Below are 21,978 nucleotides of genomic sequence, written 5' to 3' on the forward strand. Positions count from 1 at the left end.
TGCTCATACCCCAAGTGATCACGTGGAGTGAACAGGATTTCTACATAGAAATCCAGCAAGAGACACCTTGTGATGCCTGTCTACTAATGACCAAATAACTACAGAATCACAGGATGACAGAGTGGTGGGGGTCAGAAGGAACATCTGAAGATCATCTAGTCTAACCTCCAGTTCAAATGAGATCAGAATGCAGATCCTGCATTCAGATTATCTACAACATGATTCAAAGCAAACTGAAGTCAACACAGTATTCTTATTTAGCTCAACAAGCTCTAAAATTTTAATACAATCTACAGGTGTACTGGGACATGAAGTATTAAAGCAAAAGTTCTGATCAGAATTTTAAGAGAAGACCCACTATCAACTTTTTTTAAATCTGGTAGTCAGATATTGTTTGTCATTTTCCTAGTATTCAGTTAACCCTGCAACTACCTGACATTTGCAGTTCTTTCCAAAGTACTAACCAGATACAGAATTAATCTTCCAATGCTGTTCTAACACCACTCCTGAAGATTGGAGGGTCGCTTGTATATGACCTAAAAGCAATGAGACAACAGACTCCTCTTCTGCATTCTTGTTCACTTTTCTGTTCAGCTGCATCTGATACCAAACCACCTTCTTATACAATAATCGCCACAGTACAATCAACCTGTAGTTCAAGAAGTACAGCATTACGAAAATCAAGTTAACAGTTACTTACATAGTTTTCTTATTTTCTTACCTATTTTGCATTATGCATCAGAATATTAAATAGTATTTTATGTTAACTACTTTCTTTACTTTAATGAGTGGAATAAAAGGAAACACTTTTATTTTCTGACCAACAAGCAATGATTCTTCTGAATTTGCATAAACACAACAATATACTTCAAGGCACCCAAAATTATTCCCTTGCTATCATAACAATGGAAAAAGGTAACACAGATAAACCTCAAAACAGGTACCAGTACCTTCATACAAAAGGTTGAGTAAAAATAAAATGAAAGCATAACACAGAGCATGCTTTTAGAGCTATCAAGTCCCTGATGCCCAGCAGAGTAACATTACATGTACCAGCTCAAACATGCTATAAGCTCACTGATACATGCAAATACACATTGTCAGGGACTTGAAAAAGCTTGCATGGAATTGCAACACATTTGCACCTTCCTCTCTAGCCCTGCTGCTTCCGTTATTAATAGATACAGTCACCTGCACAGTGCTCAGAATGTGGAACACAATTAATCAACAATGTGAATTATCTTCTCAGAGACAACAGAAATTTGTCTATCAAATTTGTAATAAACATAGTACTATATTTTGTCAAGTACACGGAATTTACCATAGTTGAGATTAAATTTGTGAGCTTTAATACTTAGGTTCTAAATCTCTGAGAAGTAACAGTTTGCTCCTGTGGTTAACAGATTTTGATCCAAGTTCTGCAGTAGAGAAAAACTTCAGTGATAATAATATACTTTCCTAACAACTGGATGGCACGCTTCTGTCAAGTTTATGCGTACGTCTTCAAAGAAGAAATAGCTCTGATAGTTTCCACATACTGGGACACTATATCCATACTCTAGGGCAAACTTTGCTCATTAAATCAACATTGTAGATATACTGCATATGAGCAGCCTCTTGGCTCGATAGAGGTTAGATATCTGCATGAGGAGCAGAATGGGCAAGAGGCAGTAAAACCTGCAATGCCTGGATTGGTGCTGCACTACCAGACCTGGTTTGAGACATTAACTCACCAATTATATCTGAACTGGCTGGCTGATCAGTTAAGTCAACATAACTTACCTATATTCAACTACAGGTCTGAGCCCTAACATACATGAGTTAATACATTGTCAAGGTTTTCCGCTGGATGTGACGCAGAAAAGAAACAAAACAATGTGGTTATTACTGTATAATTAAAAATATAGTTGCTGTTCCATAATACATAATCATGGAATCATTTAGGTTGGAAAGGACATTTCATATAACTGAGCCCAACGATCAATTGACCCATCAATCCAGACTGTCCAGGTCCCTCTGCAGAGCCTTCCTACCCTCAAGCAGATCAACACTACCACCCAACGTGGAGTCAACTGCAAACTTACTGAGGGTAATACTCTAATCCAGATAATTGATCACAGAATCACCAAGGCTGGAGAAGACCTTTAAGATCATCAAGTCCAGCCTATGACCAGCACCATCACATCGGCTAGACCATGGCACTAAGTGTCACATCCAGCTTTTCCTTGAACACACCCAGGGACACTGCCTCTACCACTACCCTGGGAAGTCCATTCCAATGTCTAATCACCCTCTCTGTGAGGAAGTACTTCTGATAATTATATGAAAGAGAACTGGCCCAAACACTCAGTCCTCGGGAGCACCACTTGTGACCAGCTGCCAAGTGGACTTCACTCCATTCACCTCAGCTCTTTGAGCTCAGCCTGCCAGTGTTTTACCCACAGAGCGCACACGCATTCAAGCCACGAGCAGCCAGTTTCTCCATGAGAATGCTGCAGGAAATGGTGTCAAAGGCTTTACTAATGTTCAGGTAAGTGACATGAACAGCCTCTTCCCTCACCCACTAAGCAGGTCAGCTTATCATGGAAGGACATTACGTGAGTCAAGCAGGACCTGACTGGTCTCGAGCTCAGTCACCTGTCCTGTATATTTCTTTTTCTCTGTGCAGAGATCATTCTTACCTTTTTTCTGTTTTTGCATCATGGTTCACTCGAGGAGGCTCTCTAAGAAGAGATTTCAGAGAGCTGAACTGCTGAGTAGTAGTCTCATCAAGAACTTGGAAAACAGGCACAGTGAGAGAGTCAAGTTCCACAACACTATTATCATGAGGGGATGCAAAACAATTCTCATACTGTAGTAGACACACACTACTTAGAGTATGGGAAACCATTTTCAAAAGACAGAAGCATGCCAAAAGGCTTTTTGAGAACAATTCATCTTGGTGCTGTATAAGCAACAGTTTTAAAGTTTGCAATGTCAACTTTGCCACATGCCCAGTTAGACTGGCTCTTGAATGCCAGTGCAAGACAGTTAAACACTGTTGAAAGCATTTTAGGACACAATGCATCCAGTGAGTCTTGTTCACAGACTTATTTAAAGATGCATCCTGGTTTAGCAAAGAACTTTTCACAAACTGAAGAATGTTGAAAAAATGGATAATGCAGTTCACTGTGTAATTCAGCAATGTATCTTTCTCCTCCATAGTTTTTGAAATCCCTATCTGCCATGCAGCAAGGAGGTTTTCCCGAATGGAAGAGAGTTCCACTGATGATGCATCTTTCTCTTCAGTATTGTCTTTTGCATGGATAGTATCAAACATTGATGCAAATTCTAAGTGTCCTTGATCTGCTTTACCAACAAATGAATGGGTTCTTCGGCTACAGAAGCTGGAAGGGCTATTGCAAAACTGCTTTTCGTCATCTGATTCCTCTTCGCAATCCTAATCAGGCAAAAAAAAAAAATACATCTACAGTTTAATTCAAGTCTACTGAGAGAGCATAGTCTGCAAAGTCCAATTCACAGCTGTTTCATCTAGATGTCACATTAAATGTGGCCATTCAGAATAGTTGTGCAGACAGAAATTAAATTTCCTAACAACAACAAAAACCCACACTGTAAACACAGCAGTAGTTTTTAAATCAGAAAGTGAAACCCTGTCCTTTATTAACCCCAGGGTATAAGGAAGGGGTTTTGCCAATTACCTGTAAGATATAAAAGTCATTTACAAAAGCTCAAAAATTTCAAAGAACAAATCAAAAACCAAAAGCATGAAATTGTCTTGGGAAAGACTGCATAGTAACTTTGATCAGAAAACTGCTCTTCCAAAAGACAAGGTCACACTTTGGAATTGATGGAATAATCCCCTCAAACTGAGGATAACTATCTTCTTTACTAAGGATAATGATATTTTAGTTCTTATCAACATACTTGACAGCCCCAGTATACTCAGTTACGAAATGTTACATTTTTCTGTAAAGTGAAGCTCATGTATTAAATTACAATAAACTGATATATATGTAGATTAGCACATATATTTCAAAAAGTTAATGCACTGCTGAAATAATTAAGATGCTTGAAAATAAAAATAAAGTATCATTTGAGAAAAATAACGTATTCCTTGCACCTATATACTAAAAATTGGTTAAATACACCTAGTAAGAGCAAATATACCTATATTATGTGAAAAACATTACTCTTTACATTTCCAATACCTTAAAATTAAATTATTTGCATAACTGCAAATGGAAAAATGCTATTAAGTACCAGTAAATCCATGGTTTTCTCACTCATTTCGGTTGCGTCCTCTTCCAGGAATTTTGGAATGGTGGAAAAGATGGAACTTTGGTCTGGAGCATGTTTTAGAAGACTAGCTTTTAAAGACAACAGTGATCTTAAAAACAGAGGCGTCCCTTTAGACTAAAAGAAATAAGAAAAACGCACAATATGTTATCTGGCTTTAGTACAATAAAACCAGACACTTTATAAACATTAGAAAGAAACTAGTGTCTTCAGTAAAAAGCCTCAGTTTAAAAGTCCCAGACAAAAAGGGAGAACAGGTCAGCAGGCATATCAGGAATGCAGAATTTTCTCTGCCCCAGATCACTTTACTTCGCTTTACTCTGAAATAATCTGCTTTCTTGATCCCTGAAATGATCTTATGAGCTTGCCAGTGTGTAGGGCTTGCTTTCATTCTTTTTAGTCAAGTATCTCCTTAAATCCATAAATCTTTGCCCACTTGTTCCACCTTGTGTATGAATACCATCATGACTCAGTTCTCTCAACTCAGTTTGTATTTCAGATTATTTAAGAGAAGTTTTATTCCTTCAGCAAACGCAAAAATTCTGAACTTTTTATCTATTCTACCTCACATGGCTGAAGGACCTCTTCCTCTACAGATTTCCCTTCTCAGAGACTTACTTCAATTCAAAAGAGGCTGAAAAAAAAAAAAGCTTCAATCAAGCTTTCACTGACAACCTCAACTGGGGACTAAGTGGACCCATGAGCACAGCACCACTGGGACTGCTCTAAAGCAGCAGAAGCCTAACACAGGTCCTTTCTGTACCATTCTTAACAAAGGAGTTGGTCACAAGACGTGTCAATACTAACTCTATAGATACAGAAATTCCAATTTCTTTTATAGTTCCAGAAATAATATATAGTAACAGTTAAGACTGTTCCCTTTACTGCATTTTACAAAAATGTCACCAAAACATCAAAGGAATACAATTTCAGAGAAAAACAGTGTATTCACTGGTTTCCAGATCAATGCTGTTCTCAAAACAACTTTATAAGCAAACACCACAGTAAGCTAGATTGAGCTACGCAGTCCAAAAATTACGCCTTTGTATACACATAAATTTTTTACTTAAAGCCTACAAAACAACTCATAACCCTACCTTGGAGTTCAGCAAATTCCGATAGATATTTTCAATTTGTTGGGTTGAATCAAGCAAAAGGGATCTTACAAATCCTGATGGTGAAAGGTTGTTAGGAAACCTAAGCACTGTTATCATGTATCCATCAGAGACGATGAGGTAGGGTAATCTTGAATGTGAAGCAACAGAGAATCTCTGTCTCATAAGGTCACTTTCAGAATCTGAAGAACCAAGAGACTGACCAGAGTCTTGACAAAAAGAATGCTGCTGTCTAAAATGAAGATACATTAAAAAGTTAAAAAACTCTCATATGTAATAATCATTAACAGAATAGAGAAGAAATAACTCAGGAACATATAACAGGACTTACACAGCTGTCTCAGTAAATCCACTCAGAATTCTAAGTGTCTACATTTCTGCAAGATAAGCACTACTGAAAGCACTATTTATACTTGCAAGATACCAGCATTTTACTTCAAATGCAACTTTTTAAATGAAAAAAAAAAAAAACCCACAACAAAAAAGCTTGCCATATCCTATTATTTAATTCACAAGTACATATATTTTTGCATAACTTGACTTCAAGATTTTATACCAAAGTTTCTTATCTAGCTCTTACTGTGTATGATAAGCACTTGAAGATCAAATTCTAAGTAGCTTCTAATGAAGTCATGAAAAAAAAAACACTGTCAAGATATCTTAGTACTTTATAGAATCCTAGAATGGTTTAGTTGAAAGGGACCTTAAAGATCATCTAGTTCCAACTCCCCTGCACTGACACAAAAGAGGTCTTATAAAGTAATTTCTTATAAATAAATCATTCTTTATTTAGCTCTAGAAAGCTGTGTTGTTCATTTACTTAAGTATTAGTCCCATGCTTTGAAATAATGTGGAAATTAGTTTTTTTCTATTTCTTATTAGTCCAAAAGTAGAGAATTATTTGAAAAAAAACCAGCTGTGTACATTCAGTAAATAACCAAATTGAGGTATTTTAATAGATTTTACTATCTAATTTTTCACCCAGTATAAGAAGCTATTACAATGCTTTTGTGTGTTTTCATGAGATGTTACATTTACACACTATCTGGCTTTAGTTAGGCAGAATTAATAAGATTATTTTTTTTTTAATATTACAGTTCAGATTCTGTTCTGTTTCCTCTAGTTATTCAGACTGTGTTACTTTTTGTAACTTTCTTTATGCTAAAAACCATTAACAGAAATCCCTCTGTGCACCCAGAAGCATAATTAAAAAATTTGGATCTGGAGTACCCTAAAAAAAAACATTTTAATAGTTAACTAGTTTTTGTCCATGAAAACTTAAAAATATCTGATATGAAAAGTAGTATAAAGTTCTACAGGTAAAATCAAATAGTGACGGGCGAAATACCATTGAATTAAAATAAATCTGCATTTTTAGAACTTCTGTAGGTTTTTATTTCTTCTTGCATCATAAAAACATGCTATTTTTAATTACTACTAAATTAAAACACTTTTTAAAAAAACGATCATTCAATGTATACTTACTTTGTCACAATGCCAATTTTCATCACAACAAAACCATTATAAGAAAAAGAAGAGAACTATGAATGAGAAACATATTTAGAAGACACACGAAAAGCAGAAGAAAGAATTTGAAAGATGAAAATTATGTAAAATTGTGAAAAATAGGTTAGAAAGTAAGATAACATCACATGACAAAAACGTATAAATATTTTCATCTCCTTTTACCTGTACGTTATTAGTGGATGAAGTGGAATAAATTCTGCTGGTCCAAATTCTACAGAGCAGCCAGAAGTAACCAAGGTCAGCATTTCACCCATACATGTCAATAAAATCAAAGATCCACGTTTTAACATGCAAGCCAAGAAAAGGCTATCTGGAGTCCAACTCATATCAGCAACCCAGTAAGATCTAAATTGGTCAGGAAAAAGTATTTTTCTCTGTCAAATTTCTGTATCAAAAGGTTAGGGCAGTTAAAACCAAACAAAAACAACAAAAATCCCCTACAACACAAACCCAAAACCCCCATAACACCAACAGAAACATCATCAGCTACTGACCTGATAAACTTGGATGGGACCGTGCTATTCCTGCTACTACAACCTTTAAGGCTACCAGAAACAGTTACAAAATTCAATGTATTTAAAAACAAAATTTGAGTTGCCTAGAAAAAAAATGTAAACAAAATATAAATATTTGTATCAAAATATCATTGTTATAAAAAACTATTTATATTATGCATTACATCTGATGTACTTAAAGCATTAGAGATAAAAGTGACATTCCACTTCAATATTTATTACTATTTAGAGTATTAATTTCTATACCTATTTCTAATTTTTTTAAAATCAATATTATTATAGACTCAATACATATTATATAATTTTAAATTCAATTTTTTAAAACATTAACTAAAAAAACCTCTCAAAATAATTTAAGATCACTCTTCTGTAGTCCTGCTAGTGAATTAACAACTGCAGCTTTGAAGGACTGAATCATCCCATCCTTGTACACTAAATATACTGATCCATATTCTCTGTCATCATAAGCACTAAAAACTACATTAAGGTTTGGCCTCTGAGTCATTAGAATGAATAACATCATGAAATGCACACATAGCATAATGCCCAACAGCTGTTAGGCCGAGGTCTGACTGAGAATCATCCAGACTCCTTCAAGGTACAATTAAGTCACTAAAATTAATTTATTCTTGTATTTCTTGGAGATTAGAAATTACGGAGGCACTTACATGGATTTCTTAACTGAATAGCAGCATTAAAAATACTACATGTTGCAGCAGATTTTTTTAGGTATGGATACCAGTGTGAACATAACTACACATATCAACAAGAATGCTACAAAATCACTTCCAAAGACATGTTATTAAATCTTTGTAAACCACTGCACTCAAACTGAACTATTACCTTAAATTAATAATTGTTTATTACTCATACCTTCGGATCAGTTTGATTAACAGCGACTGCAAGCAGAAGTCCATCTCCTGAAAATGCACACAGCAAAGCTTGTCTTGACTTCACCGACACACACCGAGGAACCAAATTAACAAGAGAACAAGTCTGCTGTATCCAGCGGATCTGGTATGGCAAAGAACTGAGCAGCAACAAATAAAAAAAGATAATGAAACCAAGAGGCTATTCAGTTACGCTGAATGGAACTACCAATATGTAGTAAAAAAAAATCTAAAGCACGTGAAAAAAAAAAACAACCAAACTATTTTTCTTCTAACACCTGACAAATGAAAAACATTTTACGTTTACAAGAGTTTAAAATCCTGCCTGAGCACTGAGAATTACTTTTATGGGACAGGAACTTGGGTTATATGTATGGAACATGCAAATAAATACTGATGCATGCCATATAACTAAGGAAGTTGCATTCTAACTAGAACAGCTTCTCCAAGAGAGGATAACATCATCCAACAAGGGACAGTCTGATTTCAGAAACTAAAATTAACAGTAGCCTGCTATGAACCAAAAAGTCATGGGTGGCCCATCACTGGAAGTGTTCTAAGTAAGGTTAAATTGGGCTTCCAGCAACCTATCTAGAGGGAATTGCTCCTGTCCATGGCAGGAGGGTTACACTAGACTACCTTGAAAGATCCCTGGATTTAGGTTACAGCTTAGGATGAAATTTTTCACTGTAAGGATGGTGAGACAGTGGCACAGGCTGCCCAGGGAAGCCGTGCCTGCCCCATCCCTGAAAGTGCTCAAGGCCAGGTTGGATGGGGCTTGGAGCAACTTTGTTGGTCTAATGGAAGGTCTCCCTGCCCACGGCAGAGGGGTTGGAGCTAGATGATCTTTAAGGTCCCTTCCAATCCAAACCATCCTATCAGTCTATGATATAAAATGACCATATATTAATCATATTTATGCATGTATTGTCCATGTACCAACATACAATGTGACATGCTATAAATATTTATATGCAAACAGAAGTAGGTGTTTGTAAACATAGGACATCAATGTAAATGTGTTCAAGTGCAGCACTGAGATCTAGCTCTAAAGGACAACATAATAAAAAAAACTCTCTCCTAAGTTAATGTAACTTCAAATAGCTTTTAACTTACCTAACATATTTGAAGCTACTTTCACGCCATCGAAGAACCAAAAATGTGAACACCAAACACTCCTCAGAGTAAAACACAAAAGAACACAAACAGCAATCACCTAGTATCTGTGGAAAAGAAACAACCAAAACTAGAACTCAAAAACCTGAATAGGCACAATTTTCTCCTTAATTGTTCAGACATTTACATCAATAGCCATTACCATTCCAATTAAATTAACATCACGTTCTCATTCAGAAATACAAAAACTGGCAAGAATACTACTGGGTGCGATAAACTTCCATCTGACCCAATATGGCTGTTCTTTTGTTGTCATTAAATCTAATACAAAGTGAACAATTAAGCCTACAAAACACCGAAGAGGCAGACATCACTCTCAAAATTCACTGTAGCTTCTGTGGCTCTAGTTTACTTAGGAGATCAAATGACTGCTTTAGGGCACTTTTTTTACCTCATTTTGTATGAAAGCAGCATGCACTCCAATTTCTTTTTCTTCAGCAGAAGGCAACATGACTGATTCTTCAGGCAAAATTTGTGTCCAACGCCCAAACAAAGAATTTTTATAAGAGGATGAATTTTCATGTTCTGTGCTCTCCCACAAAAAGACACATGCTGTAGGAGTAGTTAGTAGTGCCTTTCTGCCATCTCCAGATACATACAAATACAATCTCATTAAACACTCTGGAAAAAAAAACACAACACACAACAAAAATAAAACAAACAACAAACATAATACAGAATTGTTTCTGGTCCTCTGTTAGACTTGGATTCAAAAAGAAAAGAGAAAGAAATTTTTTTTTCCTCTCTAGTACAAGAAATCCAAGCTGCCACCCTAAGTATCTTTTATTTCCAGCTTCACCACTGAGAGTACACCCTGGGCAGCAGTGTCAGATGGGATGCCCATCTTTATGCATTTCAGTAATTATCTTTCTTAAAAGACTCAACTATTACAGATGTCCCGAGATGGCCCTTTTTGAAATCCATCTTCCAAAAACGATTAATAAACGTGCAAGTGATGTACTAGTTATTACTTTCAGCTCCTAAATGCACCACTAATCTTACCTGTTAATGACAGAATTTCTTGCACAATACTTCACTTTACAACCTGGTCGTCAGTGAGAATATTCAATATATGACAATACCTGATACTTAAGTTTGCAAATACATGCCTTTGTATTATCCCCAGTCAGCATTTGTCATAAAAACCTACCTTCAGAATAAACTTCAAAATACACATAAAGGGTTTACATCGGATGTACGTCTGCTCTAAGCTATTGATAGCCTAGTAAGAAATGCTTTTCTACAGTTGAAAACTAACCATCAAAAAAGAAATAACTGGTGCATTTAAAAACTAATGACTCTATACAGAAGATTACTAAATGGAAAAAAAGGTACCATTCAAGTGACAATGAGGACATTTGTCAAATGTTAGCTAGCACACAAATTATACAAATGTGAAGCAATGTAAGAACATAGCTTTTACTTGTGTAATAACACTGAGCAAAAGGAAAACCACTTTCGCTCTACTCGATTTTTCAAAAAACTGAAAAAAACCTACCTTGTGCTGCTGCAACTACTGTCCTAGACTCTTCGATTGCTGGCACAATTTTCAAACAGTCCTGATCTTTATTCCAAAGAAACAGCTCTCCTGTTTTAAGCATCCCTGCCAACCAAGCACCTGTGTTCATTGGGGAAAAGATGTTTTGAAGGATATTACTGTGAAGTTACTTCCCTTCCACATTAGCTACAGTTCTAAAGCTGACAGTGAAAAGGCAGATCATTTAGATATTCTACTTTTCTAAACTGTTAAAACTACAAATAAAATAGCATGAGTTTATAGTACAAAAGAGTTTTTACTTAACCATTTCTTGATGTTGTTAAAACAACTACATTTTTCAACAATGACTGCAGCTGAGGGATTTTCTTCTTTGTCTTCCCTGATGCCAGGTTAATTTCATGTATATCTTTATCATCTAGAAGAAAAACAGCCTCTTTTTCCTGTTGAAAGAAAAAAGAGCATTTCATTTTTTAAAATGTTATTTTCTATGTAGCCTTCAAAACAATGCAGAGGTAAAAAACATTTTAAAAATAAAAATTAGATAATTATTTCTCCCAGTTATTTAAATAATTAAAAATAATTGTAAAATCTCTTATAGCTGCAATTACCATATTAACTGCATTATTTGACATACTGGCTTTACAATACAACATCATATCTAGCATCAACTCACACAGATTATGAATTTGGTACACAGGTTTCAAACTATCAAACTGATGTCACAATCGATCAGCATCACAAACCTCTTCAAAGCACTTCAACTGAACTATCTGCCAGGAAATGTCACAACAAATTAAACACTACTTCTCTTGTCTTAATTCCATTTGCCAGCTATTAATTTACTTTAAACCGTTATCTACTTAAACTCAAATAATGTATAAGAAGGAAAAAAAAAAAGAGCCAAATTTTCTCAAAAAAGCTTAAGTAAGCATGACTTACAACAGATGCAGGATGAAATAGGAAAAAAAAAAAACCTGTTCATGGTTTCCAACAATGCACTGTAAAAGAAGGTTATGAAAAACTAGAACCATCAAAACAACAATCTCAAAAAAGGGTCAGATGTTTTTGGAGGGGGAAAAAAAAAAAGGCTCCTCATTGTTTAGCTGAGAAAATTTTAATCTGCAGCCTCAAGTCTCTAAGATAGAAAAGCCATTTATTTCAACAACTCTTAAGCTGGGTACTTTCAAATTAACTTCCTGAGCGAGGCGTTTTATACCCCCCATAAACAGAAGTGCAAAGCATTGAAGAATTTTAAAACCTACTCTTTGCAGAATGGTATTTAAATAAAAGTCTCTTACACTTACCTGTCCAATCCATGAGATGTGAGGCCATGGCTTTCTTTGCTTGATACAGGTAGAGATGAGAACATCTAGCTTCACCTTCATTCTTATTAATCTTCTAGGTAACCATTATAAAGAAAAGTAAAAACTGGCTTTTCCACATATAAAAGAATTTGAAGAAGTGGAAAAACAAAAGGAGACAAGAAGCTTTTGTTATTTGCGGGATGGGAGCAGAAGATGGGAACCTAGACAGGAAGCCCTTACCCAGAGCAGCTCCCTGCTCCACACGAACCGAACTGCTGCTCACCTGCGCTTCCCAGCTGAACACCCACTGCCACGCACGCAGCTCACTCGCGCAGACGACTCGCTTCTTTCCAGAAAAGAGCTGAGAAAAAGGAGCGGCGAGACAAAAAGCACACGGCTAAGCGCTCTCCTAGGAACCGCCGAAAGGCAAACACGCCGCAGCTCCTCAGCGCCAGAGACCAGCAGCCGCGGCCGAACGCCCGCGGGCCCGGGCGGGACGGGGCGGGGCGGGACGGGGCCGCCCCGACAGACCAGGCCGCAGAAGGCGGGACCCCGGGGCGGCCGCAGGGACCCCCCCGGGCCGCTGCCTCACGTCTCGGCGGGACTCTTCGTGGGGCGGAACGGCCGCCGAAGCCAAGAAGAGCAGGGCCGAGCCGTCTCTCCCCCCCGAGTGGGGAGAAAGCGGGGGGAACGGGCTTCCCTCCCACGGGCAGCACCCGCAAGAATCCCCGCGCCGCTTTGGCCCGAGACAGGGCAGAGACTCGGGCTAACCCCGGCCCCGGGGCTAACCCCGGCCCCCAGGACGCAGGCAGACGGGGAGAGGCTCCGCGCCCACGTCGATGCTCACCTCACTCGGTAGGGACGCGGCCCCGGCCCCGCTCCCGCCGCCGCCAACCGCAGCGGCCCCGCGGCAGCGGGCGGGCCGAGCCGCGCACTGCGCAGGCGCGGTTCGGGCCGCCCCGCCCGGCTGCGGGCGGCGCTGCGGGCGCGGCTGCGGGCGGCGCTGCGGGCGGCGCTGCGGGAGGGGCTGCGGGCCGGGCTGTGCCCCTGAGGCTGCCCCGGGTAGGAAGGCGGGTGGGCAGAGCCCGGCGCTGGGCACGGAGCAGGGATGAGGAGGGGGAGCCGGGCCCCGCGCAGCCGAACCTGCCGCCATGGGACACGCTGCCCCGGAGGGCCCTGCGGGAGGATTCGCGTCGTCGTCAGTAGTGGGAGATAAGGGGGGGTGAGAAGAGGCCAACGGGCCAATACAGGAGTTTAAGTGAAATGCGGGCAGGGTGGGCAGACAGCCGCTTTGTTTCATCAGCTGGAAGAAGAAAGAAGAACCTTGGGATCCCTACCAGCAGCTGTGCCCTCAGACTGGCTGGTGTGCCTCGAACCACCAGGCCGAGCCCCTTTCTGCCTTCAGGTAACCTCCAGCTTGGTCAAGAATGAGTAACACTGGGACAAAAGGGAAGACAGAACAAAAGACCAACCATTTTGGTTTGTTTGATAATGTTGTTCCCACCCCTGGAGGCATTCAAGGTCGAGCTTGATGGGGCTCTAAGCAACCTGATCTAGTTAGAGATCCCTGCCCACTGCAGCAGGGTTGAACTAGATGACCTTTCAAGGTCCCTTTCAGCCCATTGCATTCGGTGATTATCACTGAGCATTGTACACACAAGATTGTTCACATTCCTTTTGGTCAGTTTCTTCTCTCTACCTGTGACACGATCCGATAATCAAGATAAGTGTAGATTCTTTTGTGATCCAGCCAGGACAAAACAAAGATAATACAATCTCGGGTGTACAAATAGGCTTTTATTTAGGTACAGATCAGCTGCTAAGAGTTATAACTATGTATTTGTCATAAGCTTATATGACAAGTAATCCTAAACTACAAAAGAGAAAGATCAGGAAAGGAAATAAACAGCTAAAGGAAGGCCAGCACCCACCCAGAGCTCCAGCAGCATCCTGTTGGTCTTGTAGTAGAAGGGGGGTGGTGATCTAGTCCTAGGAGGAATCTTGAGACTGGCACTCTTTTTCTCTATACAGTGAATTCCTGGGATATGCCATGGTTGTCACCCAATCACTGTTCTACATGCGTGGCAAAAAATTATGTATCACCTCGTGTCTTCCTTTGGTCCAGTTATCCATATCTTTTTCTGCCAAGCTGGTGATTTACACAAAACACTCTTTGAGCCTCTTAACTAATTGAAGGCCTGGTTGTGGCTGGATGTCCTTGCTCAGTGCTAGCTGAGGCACCATTTGTGTACCCCTTTGGCTGTGATCTCAGCACATCCCACACCAAACTCCCCAGTTCGCAGTTGCCTGCAGCATTTGCCACATTGTTGACACATTTTGGGGGCTTTGCTGAGTTTTGCAAGCTCAGCAAACCCACCACGGTTTGGTGGGTTGCTGAGACATCTCTGTAATCCAGCAATACATCTTGCTTAACTCCTAGATGTCTCAAGATAAGCACCAGATACCCTGAGTGGCTGAATACACTGTTCATCTCTTGGATTGTTTGAGACAAGCACCCTATATCCCAAATGTCACAACCTGTCACCAACCTTTTCACAGAACCATAGAATTACTTAGGTTGGAAAAGACCTTCAAGACCAACGAGTCCAACCATTAACCCTACTCTACCAAGTCCAGCAGTAAGCCATGTCCCCAGGTCCCATAACTACGTGACTTTTAAGCACATCCAGGAATAGTGACTCAACCACCTCCCAGTGCAGCCTGTTGCAATGTCTGACAACCGTTTCAGTGAAAAAGTTCTTCCTAATGTCTAGTCTAAACCTCCCCTGCTGCAGCCTGAGGCCATTTCCTCTTGTTCTATCAGCAGTTACTTGTGAGAAGAGACCAATGCCTACCTCTTTATAACATCCTTTCAGGTAGTTGTAGACAGTGATGCAGTCTCCCCTCAGCCTCCTTTTCTTCAGACTAAAAAGCCCCAGTTCCCTCAGCTGCTTCTCATAGGACTTGTACTCAAGGCCCTTCAACAGCTTCGTTGCCATTCTTTGGACATTCTCCAGCACCTCAATGTCCTTGTATTGAGATGCTGAAAACTGGACACAGTATTCAAGGTATGGCCTCACCAGTGCTGAGCACAGAGGGACACCACCTCCCTGCTCCTGCTGGCCACACTATTCCTAATACAAGCCAGGATGCTATTGGCCTTCTTGGCCACCTGGACACACTGCTGGCTCATATTCAGCTGCTTATCAATCAGAAGTGCCAGATCCCTTTCTAGTGGACAGTTTTCCAGCTACTCTTTCCCATGACTGCAGTGCTGCATGAGGTTGTTTTGGGCCAAGTGCAGGACCTATCACTTGGCCTTGTTGAACTTCATACAATTGACCTCAGTCCATCAATCTAGTCTGTCCAAGTCTCTCTGTAGAGCTTCCCTACCCTAAGGCAGATCAACACTCCCTTCCAACCTCGTGTCATCTGCAGACGTACTGAGGGTGCATTCCATCTCCTCATCAAGATAGTTGATAAAGATGTTAAAAAGAAGTGGTCCCGACACTGAGCCATGAGCAACGCCACTTGTGACCAGCCTCCAGCTGGATTTAACTCCATTCACCGCCACTCTCTGGGTCAACCATCCAGCCAGTGTTTTACCCATGAGAGCACATGCCCAACCAAGCCATGTTTTTTCATCAGAATGCTGTGGGAGACAGTGCAAAAGGCCTTATGGAAGTCCAGGTAGACAATATCCACAGCCTTTCCTTCATTGACCAGGCAGGTTGTCTTGTCATAGATCAGGTTTGTCAAGCAGGACTTTCCTTTCATAAACCTGTGCTGACTGGGCCTGATCACCTGGTTGTTCTGTATATGGTGCATAATGGCACTCAAGATGATCTCCTCCATGACCTTCCCTGGAACCAAGGTCAGACTGGCAGGTCTGTAGTTCCCTGGATCCTCCTTTCAGCCTTTCTTATAGATGAGTACCACATTTGCTACCCTGCACTCCACTGGGACCTTCCCAGTTAGCCAGGACTTCTGGTAAATGATGGAAAGAGGCTTGGCCAGTGCATCTGCCAACTCCTTCAGTACTCCTGTGTGCAACCTATCCAGCCACATAGACTTATGGATGTTTAGGTTGTGTAGCAGGTCACTGACCACTTCTCTTGGATTATCAAGGTCTTATTGAAGGCTCCACCTCCCTGTTTTCCAGCTCAGGGGACTCAGTGTCTAGGGAACAACCCATTTGGCTGCTACAGACTGAGGCAAAGAAGGCATCTAGCATCTCAGCCTTTTCCTCATCCTTTGTCAGTATGTTTCCCTCTGCATCCAAAAAAGGATGGATATTCTTCCTAGTCCTCCTTTTGTTATTAATGTATTTATAGAAAGATTTTTTTATTGTTTTTGGCAGCAGTAGCCAAGTTGAGTTCAAGTTGGGCTCTTGCCCTCCTAATTTTCTCCCTGCATTGTCTTTCTAGATCTCTGCATTGCTCATGAGAAGCCTGTCCTCTCTTCCAGAGGCCTTAAACACCTTTTCTTCCTGAGCTCTAGCCAAATCTGTTCTTCTTCAGCAATGGCTCATGCTTTGGCACATGGGGACAGCCTACTCCTAGGCCTTTAAGACTTCCTTCTTGAAGTATGTTCAGCCTTCCTGGACTCCTTTACCCTTCATGAGTCTCCCAAGGGAACCGGTCAGTCGGTTTCCTAAACAGCTCAAAGTCTGCCCTCTGGAAGTCCAAGGTGGCAGTTTTACTCTCCCCTGTCCTTACTTCTCCAAGAATTGAAAAGTCTGGAAGTTCATGGTCACTATGTTCTAGGCTTCCTTCAACTGTTAATCCCCCCACAAGTCCTTCTCTGTTCACAAACAGCAAGTACATAAGGGCATCCTCCCTGCCTGTCTCCCTCACCAGCTGCATCAGTAAGTTTCATGTAATGCATACAACCCTGGAGCCCCCAACATAAGGATGTGGAGCTTGCGGATCAAGTCCAGAGAAAGGCCACTAAGGTGATCAGAGGGCTGGAGCAGCTCTGCTATGTAGACAGGCTGAGGGAGTTGGGGTTGTTCAGCCTGGAGAAGAGAAGGCTCTGGAGAGACCTTATAATGGCCTTCCAGGATCTGAAGGGACTACAGGAAAGCTGGGGAGGGACTGTTTACAAGGGCTTGTAGCGAGAGGACAAGGGATTAAAAGTGGAAGAGGGGAAATTTAGGTTAGACATTGGGAAGGAATTCTTCAGTGTGAGGGTGGTAAGACACTGGAAGAGGTTGCTCAGGGAAATTGTAGAAGCCCCATCCCTGGAAGTGTTCAAGGCCAGGTTGTATGCGGCCCTGAGCAACCTGGTCAAGTGGGACATGCCCTTGCCCATGCAAGGGGTTTGTCCTAGATGATCCTTAAGGTCCCTTCCAACTCAAACCATCCTATGATTCTACAATTAATGGACCCATTCCTCTCCTCTGATATTAGGTTTCCACATCCAAATTTCAACTGGGAAACAGAACCTACCATTTTTCCATCTAAGAACAGAGCAAGTGCAATGAAAACAGAAGCCAGTGGCTACAATGAAATTACATGGAAGCATCTGAAAAACACCAGATCACTCTTCATACACTTTCAGATCCTTTTACTTCAAAAAACTTAGAATACCTCTGCCATTTTTTTATTAACTGCATTAGCTGAAACTCAAGTCTGTGACTTGTGCCTTTTGCACATGCTCAGTCATTTCTCCAGATCCAAAAATGGAAATTACTCACCCGGATTCTAGAACATGGCTCAACACAACACACTTTTGTGCAAATAGAAACAAATACATCAGGCAAGACGTGGGACATTGCTTGTATGAACAGAATTGCAACAAGACTAGGGTAAATATCATTGCTGTGAAACACAGCTATCAGCAGAAAGTAATTTGCAGTGTCTAAAGATAGTATACTTTTGATGGAAAGATTAACATCTCTTTTCCAGGACATACAGTAATCCCTCAATTTAAATACGTTGTGGGGAAGTTTCAACACTGACAAAAGAGTAATGCAAATATTAAGAATTCCACACAACTTTGATCTAACATGTAAAAAAGTGATGTATTTTAATTTACGTATTACATCACTAGGTGCAGTCTCTCGCTGAAAATCATCAGAATGTATCTGGTAGTTCACAGGGAAAGAAATTAAAGGCTGTACTTAAAAAAAAAAATCTTTGGAGTATAGTTATCAGATTTGGCAGTAAAGGCTGTAATTTGATAACCTGCATGTAAATATATGCCTTAATCCATACTTTTTTTCCTATTTTTGAACACCTATGATGGGTGTATCAAGTACTTATTCTTCTGAAAAAAACCCAAAACATTAATCTGCTCTCCAGGCATAAAGATATGGCTTCTTTCCCCCATTAAAAATCTCTCCAGACTCTTCTTACATGTAGTTATTTGAGAAAGACTTAAGTCCAGCATAAATTGCTAATTTCTTGTGCACGTTATATAACATTTATGTTGTTGTACATGTACACAATGCATAGCAGTAGAACTGAGACACAGCAGATCTTGTAGGATGAGATTTTTAAATCCTAGAAAGCACGTATACAGGATGATGTGTAGGTTTTGCTCCTTGTAAGGAATATACACAAATTGGTGCTTGTGTGTATGCAATGACAGTAGACAGAAGTCACTTCTTGACTTCTTTATTTGATGTTAACAGATACAACATATTTATTAAAATGGAACAGAAAAAAATAATGTGAAGGGCTTTTAATACTTACATTACAAATGAGGTTGCTAGTTTCTGCAACTGTATCCCCAAAATTCTGTTTTTAGAGGCAGGCTGTGATGATTATCTCTTCGTTAGTGGAAGATTTGCCACTAAAATCACGCAGAATTATGATTGCATCACTACTCCCTGGTATGACTACATTTACAACCTGACTCATCTATAGGTGCTTTTATAGTCATCTTGCGTTCTGCACTTGTCATTTTTTGACACTTGTAAAACAGCTATCAAAGTGGATTATACATCCTGCTTTTCCACATTACTTTATCTTAAGTAAAGAAAAATAATTTCCAAGTATTTTTAATCCCCAAGGGAATGATTCCCCAATGTATTTTATTTCAACAGTACAAAAAAAAGCATTCTATTGTTAAAAAATCTGGTAGCAAAAGAAACTCCATTTGTCACATTTACATTGTACAATTCATAGATGCCTTTAGAATAACAGAATACAGGCCACACAATTGGTAACTGCAGCAAGAGATACAACTTTCTCAGAATTTCTGAGAATTTGTTCTTCCAGAGATTCACAGCAGACATCTGAACTTCTATTTCGTAATTTGTTTTATCTGAGCTAATGGCTGTTATTGTATTAGTCAATCAGTGAACACGTTCTAGTTTAGCCTGTAGTGATTTGAAATTCCCAATAGTAGTCTGCACCGTTAGTGTCGGGCTCATGGACTGAAGTTCAACCAGGTAGCAACTAACAGCATCCAAGCACACATTGGTGAATCGTCGTCTGTAAAGAAAACATAGAATACTAATGACCTCCGTTTTCTTTCTGTATCTTATAATTCATCTGAAATAGAAAGTGAGCAAGTGACCATTCTTTTAGTTTTCATGGAATAATATTATCAGCAAGAACATCTGTCAGATACCTTTATTTATTAGAAAAACCGATTTTTGAAATCTAATGCTTGTCATTAAGACATAATGAGAAAATAATAAAACATTACTATTTACCTGATTTTAAATATAAACATGATACAGTTAATAGCAATGTGAAATATTTACTTAAATATTTAGATATTACTTTAGACATTAATACAAGCAACATAGCAGTTATTAATTTAGATAGCAATTCAAATTTATAAAACCAGTATAAAATTAGAACAATTTAGGTATTAATATCTATGTAGAAAACCAGACAACATTCACTAAAGAACAAGTAAGTTGCATTATTTAAATAAGCTAACCACAAAAGACCAAAAATAGTGAGAAAAGACACACTTGACAGTGAATGGGAGATATTTACATGTATATATTCAAGAGAATCAGAAAAAAATATAATTGCAAGAGTTATCAAGATTTTGCCTAGTTCTGAAAAAAAGACAGTTCTGACTGAAGTTTGTATAAGGTATGCACAAAAGTTGCCAAAGCTAGAGAATCCACAATATGCAGGCAACTTGTCGAAGTATATAGCTATTATTTTCGCTAGAAACTTTTTCTAATATTAAACCTACATTCTTTTCTGTAGCAGACTACACTGAATTTTAGTCTCGGGGAGTCATTCATCACCAACCATTTAAAAACAACATTCTCTTCCTGAATAAAAGAACTCAGTGCTTGTAGCCTTTCTTCATTAAGAGTTCACTGTTTCATTCATAAAATCCCCAAATCTCATTTTTCCCCACTTTACCCAGATTCCCTCAAAATTGTCTCTGTAAAGTGTGTTGCCAAAATTTACAAAATAATCCTCTCAGTTCCTTGTGGATATTCAGGGAAGTGGAGCAAATGCTCTTTATTCAAGTAGTTTATAGGGAGCACACTGCAAGTTGCTACCAGCTGGTTTTGAATGAAGAGTCTCAGTAATCACTGCTAAGAAACAAATACTAAATTAACTCAAAAGAGAAGTAGAAAAGCTTTGAGGATTGTTAAAGTTCAGTGCTCCAGGATATTTTATGTCTTTCACTATTTATTAGGAGACTGTTGCCTTTCTTACCTCAGAAGTACTCTGCTTGGGTCATGTACATATCCGGACAATAATACGTGAATACACTCTAAAAGGTGTAAAGGCTTTTTCAGTCTATTCCAGTATGGATCCTAAAAAAATATTCAAAAATATTAAGGAGACAAAAGAAAAGGTATGTGTCAGAACAAACTGCCAGCTGTGGTAATTTTTTATTTTAACAAAAATATAAGAGAAATGGGAATTCTAACTATAAGAAGTCTACAGTTAGTACTATTTTGACTTTTGCATACTAAAACATATAGGAATTTAACTCAGTTTTTCATTACCTAACAGTCTGTAAAGTAACAGATTTAGTAAGTTCTGAATTCCTTACTGTAATGTATCTGAGTAAAAAGAAGCAAGTAAATTTCCAGTTTTAGTTCTGTTTGAGCCTGTTCTTCAAACCAAAAGTTAAAAATATGACTTCTTACTCTTTATGCCCGTTATATCAATAGGTTAGACAAGATGCAGTAAAGCAAATTTTAATCATTAATAGGAAACAAACAGAATTAATGTATTCAAGATATGCTGTTCATTCTGCAACATAACAATTCTAACCCTATTTAATCCTAACTCAGCATTCCATGAGGTAACAGGATTAACAATTTTCCTCATGCTTTAGGACTGAAGTCAGTAAAATCAACATGGGGAAAAAAAAAAGCATTGAGAGCCTCTGAGTAAAAAAAGAGAACAAAAGAGACAAAGCTGACATTTTGATATATCACACCTTACGTTATTTTACATTTTCTAGTAAAGACACACCTTGACAGTAATGAAAGCAAAAATTGTATTTTGTAGCTATTTTCCTTACCCGTGCTTTAAACAACTGGTCATATACTTCCAGCAGCCTTGGCAATGGCACTCCAATTTCTTGCATGGTGTATGTTACGAAACCTACATCCCAGTTCAAAGTGCAGACCTGTTGCTCTAGGAACTGCACTAAAAAATCTGAAGGAGAAATATAATGGAATGTTTAGATTCCAAATTGTTAATGGGTGTC

General features: G+C 39.1%; 2 protein-coding genes across 2 annotated transcripts in view; both read right to left on the minus strand.

Moving 5' to 3' along the window:
- CPLANE1 (ciliogenesis and planar polarity effector complex subunit 1) overlaps positions 1-12,428 on the minus strand; it is a 61,688-nt gene extending 49,260 nt beyond the window's left edge. Inside the window, exons 1-12 of the mRNA XM_051642659.1 lie at positions 12,325-12,428; positions 11,325-11,460; positions 11,021-11,140; positions 9,914-10,143; positions 9,463-9,569; positions 8,330-8,486; positions 7,436-7,539; positions 7,104-7,286; positions 5,397-5,646; positions 4,264-4,416; positions 2,682-3,439; positions 465-649 (exon numbers count right to left, since the gene is read on the minus strand). Coding sequence (XP_051498619.1) covers positions 465-649; positions 2,682-3,439; positions 4,264-4,416; positions 5,397-5,646; positions 7,104-7,286; positions 7,436-7,539; positions 8,330-8,486; positions 9,463-9,569; positions 9,914-10,143; positions 11,021-11,140; positions 11,325-11,460; positions 12,325-12,405 — 2,464 coding nt within the window. The 5' untranslated portion in view covers positions 12,406-12,428. The remainder of the gene's footprint in view (positions 1-464; positions 650-2,681; positions 3,440-4,263; positions 4,417-5,396; positions 5,647-7,103; positions 7,287-7,435; positions 7,540-8,329; positions 8,487-9,462; positions 9,570-9,913; positions 10,144-11,020; positions 11,141-11,324; positions 11,461-12,324) is intronic.
- Positions 12,429-18,928: 6,500 nt separating this feature from the next.
- The window catches only part of NUP155 (nucleoporin 155), a 28,373-nt gene continuing 25,323 nt past the window's right edge, over positions 18,929-21,978 (minus strand). Inside the window, exons 33-35 of the mRNA XM_051643104.1 lie at positions 21,790-21,926; positions 20,970-21,070; positions 18,929-19,766 (exon numbers count right to left, since the gene is read on the minus strand). Coding sequence (XP_051499064.1) covers positions 19,628-19,766; positions 20,970-21,070; positions 21,790-21,926 — 377 coding nt within the window. The 3' untranslated portion in view covers positions 18,929-19,627. The remainder of the gene's footprint in view (positions 19,767-20,969; positions 21,071-21,789; positions 21,927-21,978) is intronic.

Source organism: Apus apus, chromosome Z (assembly GCF_020740795.1).
Source record: "Apus apus isolate bApuApu2 chromosome Z, bApuApu2.pri.cur, whole genome shotgun sequence".
NCBI classification, from domain to species: Eukaryota; Metazoa; Chordata; class Aves; order Apodiformes; family Apodidae; genus Apus; species Apus apus.